Source organism: Miniopterus schreibersii (genome assembly GCF_964146895.1).
Source record: "Miniopterus schreibersii genome assembly, chromosome: 2".
NCBI lineage: Eukaryota > Metazoa > Chordata > Mammalia > Chiroptera > Miniopteridae > Miniopterus > Miniopterus schreibersii.
In genome coordinates, this window is record NC_138102.1 from 20,904,767 (window position 1) to 20,921,991 (window position 17,225).

The window sequence follows — 17,225 nt, forward strand, 5'->3', positions numbered from 1 at the left end:
GAAATGAATAAAGGAATAACAAAACAGCTCAAAAACAATAAGTAAAATGGCAATAAGTACGTAGAGTAGTTAAATGTATAAAAATCAAGACCCACATATATGCAGCCTACAAGAGACTCACTTAAGATGTAAGGATGCACACCAATTTAGTATGAAGGGATGGAATAACATTTTCCATGAAAATGGAAACTGAAAGAAATCTGGGGTAACTATACTTATATCAGACAAAATTGACTTTAAGGCAAAGAATGTAGTAAGAGACAAAGAAGGTCATTATATCATGGTAAAGGGTCAATTCAGATACACATATGCTTTTTATTTCTTATTCTTGCCTAATTCCTCTCACTAGGACTTCTAATACTATGTAAATAACCGTGGTGAGAGTGGACATCCTACTCTTGTTCCTGATCTCAGAGGAAAAACTTTCAGTTTCAGTTTTTCACTTTTAAATATATCATCTGTTGACTTGTCGTATATGGCTTATATTATGTTGATGTATATTCCCTCTGTACCTACTGGGTTGAAAATGATCATAATAGATGTTGAATTTTCTCTAATTCTTTTACTGCATATGTTGAGATGATCGTATTATGTGTATTCTTAATTTTATTCATATATATTATCACTTTGTTGTTTTCAGATGTTGAACCAACCTTGCATCTCTGGAATAAGCCTCCTTGATCATGGTGTATGATCCTTTTGATGTACTACTAAATTCAATTTGCTAATATTTTGTTGAGGATTTTTGCAGTTATGTTCATCAGGGATACTGTCCTATTATTTTTTTTTTATAGTGTTCTTGTCTAGTTTTGATATCAGGGTAATGCAGACCTCATAAAATAAGTTTGGAAGTGTTCCCTCCTTTTCTTTTTTTCAAATAGTTTGAGAACAGTTGATTTTCATTCTTCATTAATGTTTGGTAGAATCCACTTATGATGCCTTTTGGTCCTGGGCTATTGCTTTTTGGGAGTTTTTTGATTGCTTCAAATTGTTCATATTTTCTGTTTCTTCTTGGTTCAGCCTTGGAAGCTTATATGTTTCTATAAAGTTATTCATTTCTCCTAGGTTGTCCAACTTGTTGGCATACAATTACTCGTGGTCGTCTTTAACGATCCTTTGTATTTCTGTGATGTTGGTTGAAATATCTCCTTTTTCATTTCTGATTTTATTTATTTGGGCTCTCTCCCTTTTTTTGATTTGCCTGGCTAGAGTTTTGTAAATTTTATTTATCCTTTCAGAGAACCAGCTTTTAGTTTCATTGATTGTTTTCAAATTTTTTGGTCTCTTTCATTTATTTCCACTCTGATCTTTATTATTTCCTTTATTCTACTTACTTTGGTGTTTGTTTGTCCTTCTTTACCTAGTTCGTTTAGTTGAAAAGTTAGATTGTTTATTTGGAATTTTTCTTCTTTCTTGTGTTAGTCCTGTATAGCTGTGAGCTTTCCTCTTAGAACTGCTTTTGCTGCATTCCACACATTTTGGAAAGTTGTGTTCTCATTGTCATTTGTCTCAAGGTGGTTTTTGATTTTCTGTTTGATTTCTTCTCTGATACATTGATTGTTTAGTAGGATGTTGTTTATTCTCCATGTATTTGTGTTTTTTTTCAGTTTTCTTACTATAGTGGATTTCTAGTTTCCTCTGTTGTGCTTAGAAAAAATGCTTGATATAATTTCAGTCTTTTTGAATTTATTGAGGCTTGTTCTATGGCCTAATATATGGTCTATCCGGGAGAATGTTTCATATGCACTTGTGAAAAATGTGTATTCTGTTGTTTTGGGCTGAAACCATCTATAAATGTCTGTTAAATTAACCTGGTCTAATGAGATATTTAAGGCCATTATTTCCTTTAAAAATATTTTTAAATTGATTTTTAGAGAGAGAGGAAAGGAGAGGGAGAGAGAAACATCAATGTGAGGGTGGTACATTGATTGGCTGCCTCCTGCATGCCCCCTACTGGTGATCAATCCCGCAGACTGGGCATATGTCCTGGCTGGGAATTGAACTGGCATCCTTTTGGTGCATGGAACAATACCCAACCAACTGAGCCAAACCAGCCAGCCCTTCTTATTAATTTTTGGCCTGGATGCTTTTGTTATCCTTTGAGGTAAATGGGGTATTAAAGTCCCATACTGTTATTGTGTTACTATTAATTTCTACCTTTACGTTAATTAATACATGCTTCATGTACTTAGGTGAACCTATGCTGGGTGCCTAGGTATTTATAATTGTTACATTCTCTTTTTGATTGACCCTTTATTATTATCTAATGACCTTCACTCTTTCCTTTTACATTGTTTGTTTTAAAGCCTGTTTTGTCTGATAAAAGTTTTGCCAGAACAGCTTTCTTTTTATTTCTATTTGCATGGAATACCTCTTTACATTTCTTCACTTTCAGTCTGTGTGTGTCTGTTTTTTTTTTGTTTTTTGTTTTTTTGAATCAGTTCAACCACTCTATGTCTTTTGATTTAAGTATTTACTCTATCTGATATTTTAAGCAATTGTTGGTAGGTATGTGCTTATTGTTCTTTTATTTCATTTTTGTCGTTTTTGTGGTTTTTCTCCATTCCTTTCCTCTCTTGATCTCTTTCCTTTGGATTACTGGTATTTTTTAGTGTTTGTTTGGTTTCCTTTCTCTTTATTTTTTGGGTATATTTGCAGGTTTTTGGTTTCTGGTTTCCACAAGTTCATATATATACGTCTGTAGCAGTCTGTTTTAAGCTGGTAGGCATTTAAGTTCAAACACATTCTAAAAGCACTACATTTTTGCTTCCTCCTTTATGCTTTATATTTTTGATGTTATATTTTATATTTTTTTGTTTTATATATCCCTTATCATAGTTATAGTTAATTTTGCTACTGTGTCTTTTAACCTTCATATTTACTCTTTAACTGGTTGATTCACTGTGCTTATTGTATATTTGTCTTTACTCATAATATTTTTTTCTTTTCTGCATTTTCTTAGATCTGGTTATGATCTTTTCTGCATAAAGAAGACACTTTAATATTTCTTGTAAACCCAGTTTAGTGGTGGTGAAATTCATTTGTTTTTGTTTGTTTGAGAAACTCTTTATCTCTCCTTCAGTACAGAATAGTAACCTTGCTGGGTATAATATTTTAGATTTAATTTCCTTTATTTCAGCACTTTAAATATTTCCCTTCACTTTCTTTTGGCCTATAGAGTTGCAGAGAAATCAGCTGATAACATTATGGGGTTGCTGTTGTATGTGACTTGTTTCCCTCTTGCTGCCATCAATATTTCCTTTTTATCATTAACTTTTGAAATTTTAATTTTAATATGTCTTGATGTGGGCCTCTTTGGGTTCATTTTTTGGAACCCTTTGGGCTTCCTGGACCTGAATGTTTGTTTCCTTCCCCAGATTAGGTAAGTTTTCAGCATTATTTCTTCAAATATACTTTCTGCTTTTTTTCCTGTCTCTTCTTCTTCTGGAATCCCTCTGATGTGAATGTTAGATTACTTGATATTGTCTTAGGGGTCCCTTATATTATTTCAATTAAAAAAAATTTTTTTATCACCCTGCCGGGGTGTTTCAGTTGGTAGGAGCATCATCCCATACACCAGAAGGTTGTGGATTAGATTCCCAGTAAGGGCACATACCTAGGTTTTGGGTTTAATCACCTGTCTGGGTGTGTATGAGAGGCAACAATCAGTGTTTCTCTTTCACATCGATGTTTCTCTTCCTCCCTCCTTCTTCTTCTCTCTAAAATAAATAAAAACATCCTCTGGTGAGGATTAAATTTTTTTTCTTTAAAAAATAAAAAATTCTTTTTGTTTTGCTTTGTGGATTGGGTAATTTCTACTATTCTGTCATTCACGTTGCTAATGTTTTCTTCTCTATTACTCTGTCGATTACTTTTAAAGTACTTTTTGTTTCTGTAATTCTTTTTTGTTGATTGTTTATTTTCTAACTCTTTGTTGATGTTCTCTCTGAGTTTTTCTGTTCTGCTGTTAAGTTTGTTGAACATCCTTATGACTCTTCCTTTGAATTCTTTATCTGGCCAACTACTTATCTCTGTTTCATTAGAGCATTACTCTAGGGTTTTTTCTTGGTTCTTCAGTTGGAGCATAGTCTTCTGTCCCTCCATTTTGTTTGATTTTTTGTGTTTGCTCCTTTGAGTTAAATGAAATATAGCTCTCTCTCCCAATCTTGAAAAAGTGTCCTTGGGTCAAAGTGTCTTGAGTAGACTATGCTGGCTGGTTTTGGCAGACCAGTTTGAATCAGGGTAGGTGCATGTGGTGCCTGGTATGCTGCCTGACCACAAGGAGCAGGTTGTGGACGGTGCAGCCTGGTGTACATATGTGTGCAGAAGCTCCCTGTTCTGGCTGTCCACAGAATTGGGTAGGGCAGCCTGATTTGTGCCAGGTGTGGTTGCAATGTATGTGCATGGCATGCCCTGCTGCTTTAATGTCTGTTGCCCAAACAGGGTTTGTGTATGACTGCTCTGTGTGTGTGGGCCACTGGACCCTCCTAGGGCAGCCCTGTGTGCAAACACTGCTGTGCCTTGCAAGTTCCAGACTTTCACTGAACGTGGAAGAACTATTTGTACCTGCAGCCAGTGGGTGTGCACAGCAGCACCCTGATATACCCAGTGGATCATTTTCTGGGTGAAAGGGCCTTGTGCATGCATGTTACAGCTCCTGCCTATTCTTTTTGGAGCTAGCTCCGTGAGGGGTGGCTGGGTATGTGCTACAGTGGCTCTGTAGATTGGCCAGAATATCTGGATAGAGCTCCAGCCCAGTATCCAAGTGCAGGGGAAATGTAAACTATGGCACTCACTGGTTTCTTTAGTTTTGGAGAGTTTCCTCAGCTCCCGGAGTGCTCTTGTGGTTCCCCAGCCTTCTCTATGTGGTGTCTCTCTCTTGTTTGTTGTGTAAAAGCTGTTCACTTGTCTCTCAGGAGAAATTGCTCTAAATATTGGTGCATGTTTAATGTGTTCTTGGGAGGACATGAGCTCAGTGACCACCTATAGTACCATTTTGGACCCACCTTACATCACATTTTCTTTACCGATTCATCTGTCAATGGACACTTAGGAAGTAGGCTCTTGAGCAGCATCCTGCATGGCTCAGGGCACTCACTATACTGTCACTTTCTTCTGTGGGAGAAATCGTGGCTGAGGGCATCTCTCTTAGCACGAAACTGTGCTGCTTTTGGGGAATTGTGACATGGCTAAAAGGAAACTGTTCTTACCTTCTTCAATACATCTGTTTCTGTATTTTTTGTTGCTGTTGTTCCAGTGGGGCACTGTGACCTTTCCTCTGGACCCTTGAACTCTCACAAAGTTATTCTCATCTGTGGGTGGTTGTCACAATCATTGTTTCTGTGGGGAGATGGTGGCCGAAAACTCCTATTCTGCCATCTTGCTTATGTCATTCCACTAAAGAACATAATAAACTGATGAACAAAATCAATTAAAAATGAATTCAGTAAAATAGAAGCATGTAACAGATTGACGAATCTCAGAGGGAAGGTGGGGGTAGGGGGTAGGTAGGGAGAGATTAAGCAAAGAATTTGTATGCATATATTGCATAACCCAAGGACACAGATGATAGTGTGGTGAACGCCTGGGGTGGGGAGTAGGTATGGCGTGGAGGGGGTCAATGGGGAAAAAAGGGACATCTGTAATATTTTCAACAATAAAGATACATTTAAAAAAAGATTAATGCTAATACATTATCTTTTCTTGCTTGTAGTTTATGGGGGAAAAAAGATTCATGGGGGTGGTTTCGGGAGTGATTCAAAGGAATGCATAAAAGTCAAATTAAAGAAGTGGAAATTAGCTTGGCCAGCATGGCTCAGTGGTTGAGCATCAACCTATGATCCAGGAGATTGCAGTTCTATTCCACATCAGGGCACATACTGGGGGTGCAGGCTGGATCCTCAGCAGGGGGCTTGCAGGAGGTAGCTGATCTATGACTCTTCCTCATTGATGTTTCTATCTCTGTCTCTCCCTTCCTCTCTTCGAAATCAATAAAATATATTTTTTAAAAGTGGTAATTAATTTAGAAGTGGGAAGACAGAGTTAGGTACATGTAAATTCAGATAAAAGATGTTGAAAGCATTCCAGGTTATGGAATCACTGAGAATAAAATAATTTGTAGTTATTCTCAAAGAGCATGAATTACTTATAAATTGTATATATACTCATAGTTGGAACTATAGCTCAACCTTTGAAGGAGCATAAAGATAAAAGAAGCATTGAAGATGTAAAACATTAGATACTGACAAGTGATGTGATATGCAGACTGGGTAGTAGGCAGTATTAATAAAAAATAACTATTATTGAGTCCTGCTCATCAAAGGTATGCATAGAGATTTTGGGGGGATTCTTATCTATTGGCAAAACTTTATCTTGGATGAAGAAAGATTGTAAACAATACTTAGACATTGGAGTGTAAAGCCAGAGTTGGGTGTTAGTAACAAATACTTGAAAACAAGTGCTAGAATGGTTAGGTATAAACAGTATTAGAGAGAGAATAAGGCAGCAGTGGGCACACCATGCAATTGTGAAGTAAAGTGCAGTTGACACCAAAGGGCATTTCAAATTGAGAATTGAGTACCAAGGTTTTGTACATACATAGTGGAATGTTTGTTTTGGTTGGGGCTCTAAAGATGACATAATTTATGTTTGGAGCATGTACACCTTTGTGGTTGAGAGTATGGCTCTGGATTCAGTTTGTCCAAGTTCCAGTCCTTTAGTGGCACTTATCATTGGTGCTACCTTGGGAATATTACCATACTTAGCATGTGATATTTGATTTTCTTCAATGGGAATAAAAATAATATATATTTCACTGGCTTATCTGAGTATTAAATGGAATATTTTATGTAGATCCCTGAAAATACTGCTATTATTAAAAAAGAAGTTACATGGGCTCTTACTCAAAGCAGAAATAATAATATTAAGTTGTAGAACTAGAACGTTATTCCTATGAGAAACTGATGGGCTTTTCTACATGACAGTGAATATTTGCAATCCATACATAGTTTTATTGTCACTCAGCAAAATGCATATGATCAAAATGTTTGGTTAAAGGCTTTGGTAGCCTTAACCAAATGTGATGAGAACAGTAAAGGAAACCAACAAAACATGGATTCATTGGATATGTTTTAGAAATCCAGAGTGCTTAATTTCATTTAAGAAAACCTTCCTAATTTGAAACAATTAGGATGCATGGAAAGATTGTACCTCAATTTGCTTCAGACTAGGAATTTATGAACTACAGACAAATTATTTGCAGGAATTTTCACATTGGAATTGTTCATTGGAACGAATTATAAATATATTCTTATTTTATTTAGCTATAGAGATTATCCAGATTATGTGGGAGCAACGTTTCCTGGAAAGATGTGTGTTACTCATTATTCTACGGGGATTGCTTTGGTATGTACTTATTTTAAAATTATATATTTTAAAATTTCCCAACACTATAGCATTATTTTATATAGTTTACATTTATATTTACATTTAGAAATTGCATTTATTTTCAATTAGTGTTAAAAATTTGAAGTGTAAAAGAAAATTTGATGTGTATAGAAGGAAGAGTATTCTGTAGAACACGTGTCTTGTTGCAGTTATTTGGAAGTTAAAGTTGAATAAAAATATCAAATGCACCTGAATTCTTTAACATATAGAATATTGTGTCACAAAAAATTTTCTGTAAAGAAATTTCTGTAACCCAAATAGAATTTTGTTTGTAGACATAAAGTTGGAGAAATAGTCTCACAGATAAAATAGCTTCAAAATCAAAACAAATGATAAAAAGGGTAATAAAAATTTTAAAAAATATCTCAAACAGTATTTAAAGGAAACTTTTATGTGCATTTTAAATCTTTATAGTACTTAAATATTTTATATATATATATAAATTATTGGTATAATTTAGATGCATCTTTGAAAGGTGAAGTAGTTAGTTGAGCCACTTATCCTGTTCATTCTTTTAAAATACAAGTTGAAGTAGTGTATATATTTTTAAGTTAAAAAACAATTTTTATTCACGTCCACCTTTTAAAGTAAATATGGAAACATAAAAGGAAATTCATGTAATCTGGCTTCTTTCGGTTCAGGAAGCTATCACTATACATATTTTGCCCATTCTCTCTATTTATTACATATGTATACTTATTATTTTAATATTTATAATAATTATTAAAATAGATATAATAATTAAAATATAGTAATTATTGAAACATTACATATTATTTGTATACATCCATATTGTTTAATGCATTTTGTATATGATAAATTTTAATCTTTATATTTTTATTATTTATATTTCATTATTTAAATAGTACCTATTTACCTTAGACAGTGTCCATTCATTATGCGCTATGAAAAATAAGAGATGTAAAATAGCTGTACACTTCTCATATCCATTGTCTAGGTTTATGAAATTTATAGTTCTGTAGCACTTTTGTACGTTATTATAACAGGTTTATTTAATAAATAAACTAATAAGATTTTACAGTATTTTGAATATATAAATAATATTAACTATTGAATCAAGAAATATATTATTATGCTTATAAAGAGCTTTGACAGAGGGAGATCTTTCAGGCATCAGGGTGTAACAGAGCTGCTTCATTTTTTCTGTCTTCTATGGACAAAACCAACTGCCACAGAAAATTAAACCTCCTCTTCCTCTTCTTGGAACTGTTAGCTATTTTTCTGGAATAACTCTTGAGTTTTTTTAAATACTGTGTATAAATGCCAATCATTGAGTTATTTTACTAATGAAAATACTTTTGCTTTCCCACCACATTTGATTGATAATTTAGGTAGGTATAAAACCCTAGTTTTCACATCTTTCTATCTTAGCAGTTTGAAGATTGATGTATTGTGTTTCTGTCAAGTCATTTTGAAGTGCAAGGACAGCAGGGTAACTTGAGGGTGTTTGTAGGAGAATTTGAACTGGTTATGGAAGGAGAGAAGTCAGTAAGGAAGTTTGGAGCAGTAAAGATTCAGGAACGAACCATGGTTTGGATGTGCTGGTGGGTACACAATTGTTGGAGTTGAGATGCTAGAGGAGTGATCAGGAAAGAAATTATGTGGTCAGGATGTAGTATGCACTTTATAGAGATGATGCAGGGGTCACAGTTATTGATAAAGATCTGGTGACAGGGCTTAGGGTGTAAACTATTGGAATGAGTGGCTGAGGCTGGGTGTAGGATAGAGTAATTGGAGGAGATGAATTCAAGGAATTATTCTTTCACAAAGCTTTCATAGTTATACTTTTACAAAACCTTTACATTTCTTTAACAGCTCTCGTGCTTTTACCACAATTGAGCATTTCTCTAAGCAAGAATTGTTTTTATGCTTTAAACATAATATAAATTGTATCACAGTGTGTCAGTCTGCAATTAAAATTTTTGGGTTCCACTTATAATTTTGAGATTTATTCATCTGGCACATGAACTTTTGGTTAATTTTAAAAGAACTTTATTTATTTATTTTTTATTTCACCAATAATTTTGGTCCAAGTGGTGTTAGGCCTAATGAACATACAAAGATGAATATGCAGTGTGATTACTTGATTATAAATCATTGAAGCCCAGTAAAGCATGGTACATAGTAATAGCACAATAAATGTTAGTTCTTTTTATCATCATCATTATCATCATCATTCTTGTCATTAGTTAAGGACCCCTAAGCCTAGTAGGGATTTAATGGCATGGATAAATGGCTTACACATTTTTGTAATAAAAAGAAGAAAGTATACAGATTACTTGTTGGTGCAGTAGGAATCCAAGGAAAGGAGAAATAATTTCAGACTGGAGATAAGCATTTAAGATACATAATAATAGGGAAACACAGTACCCTCATCCCCTCAATGTTGTGTAAAACGTTATTTTTTAATAGAAATTTTAGATTCACAGCAAAATTGAGAGGAAAGTACAGAGATTTTTCCATATCCTCCCTCATTATTAACAGTCCATGCCGTAGTGGAACATTTGTCATAAATGATGAACACACTGACACAATCACCCAAAGTCCATAGTTTACTTTTGGTCACTCTTGGTGGTGTACATTGTATGAGTTTTGACAAATGGATAGTGACATACATCTATCATTGAAGTATCACAGTAGTTTTACTATAGTCAAAATGCATTGTCTAATTTTTTTGCATTTGTGTATGATATTTTATTGTATAAATATGCCACACTGTTACCTTTATGCTTTTCATGAATATTTGGTTGTTTTTATTTTTGCCATTACATATGACATTTAATAAACATCCCTATACATACCTTGTCCAATCTCCATATGGTCTTTTTCTGTGAAAACAGAAACCAAGAACTAGAACCTCAGTTTTTAGATAGGCAATACTCCTGCTCATATAGCAGCCTTCATTTCTTAGCTATTTTTTTAGCTATTTTTTTTCTAAGTTTCATCCAATGTGATATAAGCAGAAATAACATTTGGAACTTCCAGGAAGCTTCTTTAAAGGAATGCTACCCATTCTTCATTGTGGCGTTTTTTGAATGTGCTGTTTAAAATTCCATGTGAACCCGGTCAGCATGGCTCAGCATAGGTTGAGCATCAACCTATGATCCAGTAGATGGTGGTTCGATTCCTGGCCTGGGCACATGCCTGGGTTTTGGGTTCGACACCCAGTAGGGGATGTGCAGGAGGGAGCCAATCAATGACTCCCTCATCATTGATGTTTTTATCTCTCTCTCCCTCTCCCTTCGTCTCTCTGAAATCTATAAAGACATATTTAAAAGTAAAAAGCCATGTGAAGGGGGCTGGGGTGAATGGGGTCTTAATATATGTTGACAGGAGAAGATATGACTGGGTAGTGAGCACCCAGAGCAATATACAGATCTTTTAACATAGAAACCCATACGTGAAACTTATATGTTCATATATTAACTATTGTCACCCCAATAAATTTAATAAATAAAATAAAATAGATATAACCAGTGGAAAAAAAAAAAAGTGAAGACAAGTGCTTTATTTAGGCAGGATGGAATAGGAAGCTAGAAGGAGCCCAGATCCCTGAATACCAGAAGCTGTTTTTATGTGTGTGAGAAATATCTTTCTATTCTAAGTCATTATTATTTTGAATTTTCTGCCTCATGCAGCTACATCAAATCCTAGCAGTTTAGGAGTATTTATTGTAAACAGAATAGAACTGGATCAGTTTTTTCTATCCAATATGAAAATATATGTGTTTTAATTATTCCAATTTAAATTATGCACATTCTTTTGCTTATTGATATTTTTGGAATTAATGTTATCACCATATTTTCAATTTTTTTCTATTTGTTTCTTTGCCTCCACTGCTTTGCCAACAGTCTAGTATCACTAAGGAAAATTATAAATAATATACTTAAGGCCCGGCTGGGCGTGGCTTAGTGGTTAAAGCATCGACCTAGGATCCAGGCGATCAGGGTTCGATTCCCGGTCAGGGCACATGCCCAGGTTGCAGGCTGCAGCCGATCAGTGACTCTCTCATCATTGGTGTTTCTTTCTCTCTCTCTCTCTCCGTTCCTCTCTCTGAAATCAATAAAGATATATTTTTAAAAAATAATAATAATATACTTCAGGAAAAAGGAAAGTGATCCCAAATGGGAGATCTGAGAGTCAAAGGGAATGAAGAGTAATAAAAAATAATAATTGTTTGAACATGGCCTGTAAGAATTGATAGTTGTGTCTGATGAGTTTAAAATAGGTACAAGATTAAATTAAAATAAGTGACAATAATGTGTTATAGGTGGCTGTTTGATAACATAGTCTATAGCTGTGGCTGGAAAGCATGTGCCAATTCATGGACCATATTTCTCAGACCTCCTTATATCTAGATGGAGCCATATAACATCAATAGGAGTAATGCTTGTCACTTCTTGGTTGTAGCAGTTAAATCTTGTGTGAGCCTTTCCCCTGGTAAGCTTAATGGAAAAGGCATAAATAAGGACAGGAGCACAAGAAGTAATTATTTCTGCATGAACATATGTAAGGTTACCTGGTTGTGGAACCAGGAACCTCTACACTGGGCTTTATATGAGTATATTAAATCACTAAGATTTTAGAACTTCTTTGTAGCCACATCTAACATTACATTAAATTATATATACATGATAATATATGATTTGGAACAGTGTAAATGGAGTTAAACAAGACGAAATGTATTTCTATGTACTGGCAATGAACAGACATTAAAACTTTAAAAATAGCATAAAAATAAAGAAATTTAAGAATAAAAAGTTATCAAATAATGTATAAGACTATACAGAGAAAATAAAACGTTATTAGAGACGGTGCCTAAGATCTTGGACTGGCAGACAATATTGTAAAGGTAATCCCCAAATTGATCTACAGGGTGAGTGCAGTCCCCAATAAAAATCCTAGCAGGTGTGCGAGTGTGTAAAATTGACAGGCTAAGACTACAGTTTTTAGGGTGATACAGGGTTAACAATAACTAAGATAATCTTGATGAAAATCACAGCGGAAGGCCATACTGTCATTGATAGGAAGACTTATCCTGAAGCTTAGGACAGAGGTAGGCAAGTAAATAGACCAATGGAATAGAATCGAGGGTTTAGAAACAGAAAAATGAGAGGGACGTACTCAGTGTTTTACAAAGATGATTGTGGTGCTCTTGCTGGTGGGTGATCTTCTTTTTAATTGAGCTCATATTGGTATATTACATTATATATATAAGTTTCAGGTGTACAACATAACTTGACATCAGTATACACTGTGAAGTAAGTGTTCAGCACCAAAAAGTCTGATTATAGTGGATGTCTTTTTCATAAATGTAATTTCACTGCTATTCAAAGATAAAACTTAGGTAGATTGTAGCTCTATATGTAAAATGAAAGAATAAAGCCTTGGAAGTTAAAAAAGAAACATAACTTCATGACTATGAGCATAGGGAAAGGTTTATTCAAGTGGACACACAAAATTCTACTCATAAAGGAAACATTGGATGAATTGGACCACATCAACTTAAGGAAATTTTGTTCATGAAAAGACATTAAGAGAGTGAAAAGACAAGCCACAGAGTAGGGAAACTAATTGCAATGCATGACTAATAGTGACTCATATACAGAATATATAAAGTGTTTCCACAAGTCAATAAAAATGCTAATGCATTAGAAAATGGACAAGATACTTGAATAAACACTTCACAAAAAAGAATAGCTCAGTTGTAAAAAATATATGAAATACAAGTTAAACCATGAAATACTTACCTTATACCCAGCGGAATTGATAACAAAAAGATGGACACAAGGAAGTTATCTGTGCACCTGTTAAATATGCAAAACCTAATCTAAGAATGTGGTTTCCCTTGATACAAATTACTGTGTCATTGAGAATACTATCAGGAGGCAGATAGCACACTTAAACTCAGGATTTTGTTATATGGGTACATGTGAAATGGGAGGTGGAATGTGTGGACTATTCTAAGTGTGTAGGAGAGCTGTTGTAAGAATTTTGGTAACTTGAAGATCTTGGTTCATATAGCCAAAATACTAATATAAAATCTAATGTAAAAACAGCCCGTTTATTTATTTATGGTAGCTATTTATGTTATTCAAATGTTAAATTATGGTAAAGCTTGATAAAGACTCAGTATGCTTATATCTCAGTGAGATTTCATAAGAAGAGCTTCAGCTTCTCACTTGTCCAAGGAGCTGTATTTGCCCATTCTTAAGTATTTGATAGAACAAAAAAGATGTTCAGAATTAGAAGAATATTACTTTTACCACCCTTCAATGAATTGTCCTTCTTTTGAATTTTCTTTGTTGTTAACATAGTATTTCAAGGAGATAACTTTGGAGGCATTTTCAGTAATTGTCACCCAGATGCTGGGGCTTAGTCTGGGAATATCATATGATGACCCAAAGAAATGTCAGTGTTCAGGAGCCATTTGTATGATGAATCCAGAAGCTATGTAAGTTTTTAAATAATAAGATTTATTTGTTATGTTTATTTTGTTTTAAATATTTGAAGTGCAGACATAGTGTTTACTTATAGCACAATTTAGCTGTAAATGGACCAAGTACTATGAAATAAACAGGAAATATTCAGTGTAAGAGAAGTATGAGGGAGATGTACCATTAAGAGCAGTCAAGGATAACAAATCCAACCTGCAAGTTACATTATCAAAGGGATTCTCCTTAGGCTGCTGTGTGTTTTCTGAAAGCACTTAATAAAGATATTTAAAAATATGTCAGCAGGCTAAACAAGTGGCCTTTATTAGACAGAATTTTTAGTTTTGCTTTTAGAGTAGTTTAATGTTGTGGAAAAACTTAGAATAAGTCCTAGTTGGAGGCTCATATGGAGTATATGATATTTGTGTGACTTTGGACAAATTACTTCACCTTTCTTTTTAAATAGATTTAATCTTTATTGTTGAAAGTATTACAGATGTCCACCAACCCCACTCTCTCCCTTTCCCCAAGCCTTCCCCACACTATCATTTGTCCAGGGGCTATGCATATATGCATCTAAGTTCTTTGATTAATCTCTTCCTGTCCTCCCCCACTTTCCTCTGAAATATGTCAGTCTTGCATGTTTTACTGTCTCTGGATCTGTTCACTTTGTTTAGAGTTATCTTGCTTATGTTTATAATGGAAATGATTATGCCTGTTTTATTTCATAGCATGAGGCAAGAATAAAACAATAAAATGTGAAGGTGTTTTCTAAACTCTTAATTGGTATCAGTATGAATGGATTAGTTACAGTGATTTCTAAATTTGCCATTGTTCCCAGATAGTTTACCAGACAAGGACTAGAGTGGGTGTCATTAGTATTCTACAGGTTTTATTTTTTTAATTTGTGAAGGGCCTATGCTAATTAAGACCTACTTATAACTGAAGAACAATCCAAAGTCAAATGCAGAAATAAGACATTAATTTTTGAAAACATGCTCTTTTAATAGTTTCTTCTATACACCACCTAAATAAAGGTTAACTCTCGAATTCTAAAAATAGCTCAAACTCAAACATACATATTTATATATACACACATTTTATATTACAAATTCTAAATGGATTACACATATAAAAACATTTATACACATATAAAATGTACTTTATTAAATATACAGTTAATTAAATTTATGATAATATGCTTATTAAATTAGATATGTAACTTATATAGATACATACACAATGTGGGAATTACTATTCTGGCCTATTTTTCATTTGGAAACTATTCTCAATATGCTATGACAGGATGTTTTGCATAGGTCACTCAGAGTGTAGTATTAATGATAATAAGAATAACAGTATTTTACATTGTACTTACTATGTATTGGAAACTCTCTCAAACACTACATATGTTTACTCATTTGATTCTCACAACATCCCTTTAGGGCAGGTTTTATTATTCCCATTTTTATAGATGAAAACTGAGTTAAATAAAGAGGATAATTATCCATGGTGAGATAACTAGTTTGTGGCAGACCCGAGATTTTAATTCAGACATTCTGGCTTTAGAATCTGTGTTAATAAACCTTTAGACTTGTACTATGTATAATATTTGTAATTAGCTTTATAATATTTAAAGTGCTTTCAAACATATTCTCTTATTTTGTACAAAACTCTTGTAATATGTGTAGGGCAAATGTTATCTTAACTTTTACAAAATCTAACAAATATGTATATATATCTTCTGCATTTTCACAGTACATCCCAAATTATTTTACGTAATTTTCAAAGAAGGCATGTGAATAAGGCAAATGTTATTTCCATTTTATGTGTTTGTTTTTTTTGTGTTTTTTTTTTTAAAATCACCTGGAGTACAGAGAGACTAAATGACTCTACATTGGGTATAAAATTAATTAGTGGCCAAAATTCAGGTGATAAAGTAATATCATCAATGATTTGTTAGGCACTTACTATAAGCCTGGGAGTTGAGTTAGGCACTTTGCTTATTTAATATTACTTAATTCTCACAACAGCTTTCTGAGGAGGACAGATATTATTCCTATGTTGTAGATGAGAAAACTGAGACTTAGAGAGTTTGATCACTTTGCCTAGAAGCCTCATAAGTCACAGGGTGGGTACCAGTCAACAAGTAAATCAACTCAAAGTTTTGTTAGTTACTCCATACTGACTTCAGGTAGAAAACAGCTAATATATTGGAATTAATTTAAACCAAGTAGCACGAGAACATTAATATGTATTTGTATAAACTTCATTTTTTAAAAAAAATTTATCTTTCTTGTTTAAAGTATTACAAATGTCCTCCTTTTCCCCCCATTTATCTCCTCCTCACTGTACCCTCCCCCCAGGCCTTTACCCCACTGTTGTCTGTGTCCCTGGGTTATGTGTATATGCATATAAGTTCTTAGGTTAGTCCCTCCCCACCCACCCATCCACCCATCCCTGCGTTCCTTTTGAGATTCATCAGTCTATTCCATGCTTCTGTGTCTCTGGATTTATTTTGTTCACCGGTTTATGCTGTTCATTAGATTGCACATATGAGTAGATCATGTGATAATTGTCTTTCTCTGACTGGCTTATTTCACTTTGCATAATTCTCTCCAAGTTCCACCATGCTGTCTCATAGTGTAAGAGATCGTTCTTTTTTAAAGCTGCATAGTATTCCATGGTGTAAATGTCCTAGAAGGTGCTTGATGTGATTTCAGTCTTCTTGAACTTGTAGAGCCTTTTTTTGTGTCCTAACAAGTGGTCTGTCTTTGAGAATGTCCCATGTGCACTTGAGGAGGATGCATATTCTGCAGCTTTGGGATGAAATGTTCTGTAAATGTCAAATAAATCATCTGACTAGTGTATCATTTAGAATCACTGTTTCCTTGGTGATTTTTTTGATCTGGAAGATATATCCAGTAAAGTCTGTGGGGTGTTAAAGTCCCCTACTATGACTGTATTTTTGTCAATTTCTCCTTTAAAGTCCTCCAGAAGTTTTTTTTCTTTCTTTTTTCTCAGCCTGTGTGAGTCTTTTGTTCTGAGATGGGTGTCTTGTAGAAAGCATATATTTGGATTATGTCTTCTTATCCATTCAGCTACTGTGTCTCTTTGATTGGAATATTTAATCCATTTATATTTAAGGTTATTATTGATAGATACTTATCTATTGCCATTTTATTTTTTTACCCCTATGTTTCTCATTCTCTCTATTTCAACTTATTACAGCAGTCCCTTTAACATTTCCTGCAATGCTGGTTTGGTGGTAATAAACTCCTTTAGCCTTTTTTTCTCTGGGAAACTCTTTATTTCACCATCTGT

The 17,225-nt window shown here is 34.1% G+C and overlaps 1 protein-coding gene across 1 annotated transcript in view; it reads left to right on the plus strand.

Moving 5' to 3' along the window:
- The window catches only part of LOC308553630 (disintegrin and metalloproteinase domain-containing protein 32-like), a gene marked incomplete at both ends in the record, with an annotated part of 127,527 nt that overhangs the window by 39,090 nt on the left and 71,212 nt on the right, over positions 1-17,225 (plus strand). The window contains 2 exons of the mRNA XM_081129653.1: positions 7,323-7,404; positions 13,785-13,921. Coding sequence (XP_080985779.1) covers positions 7,323-7,404; positions 13,785-13,921 — 219 coding nt within the window. The remainder of the gene's footprint in view (positions 1-7,322; positions 7,405-13,784; positions 13,922-17,225) is intronic.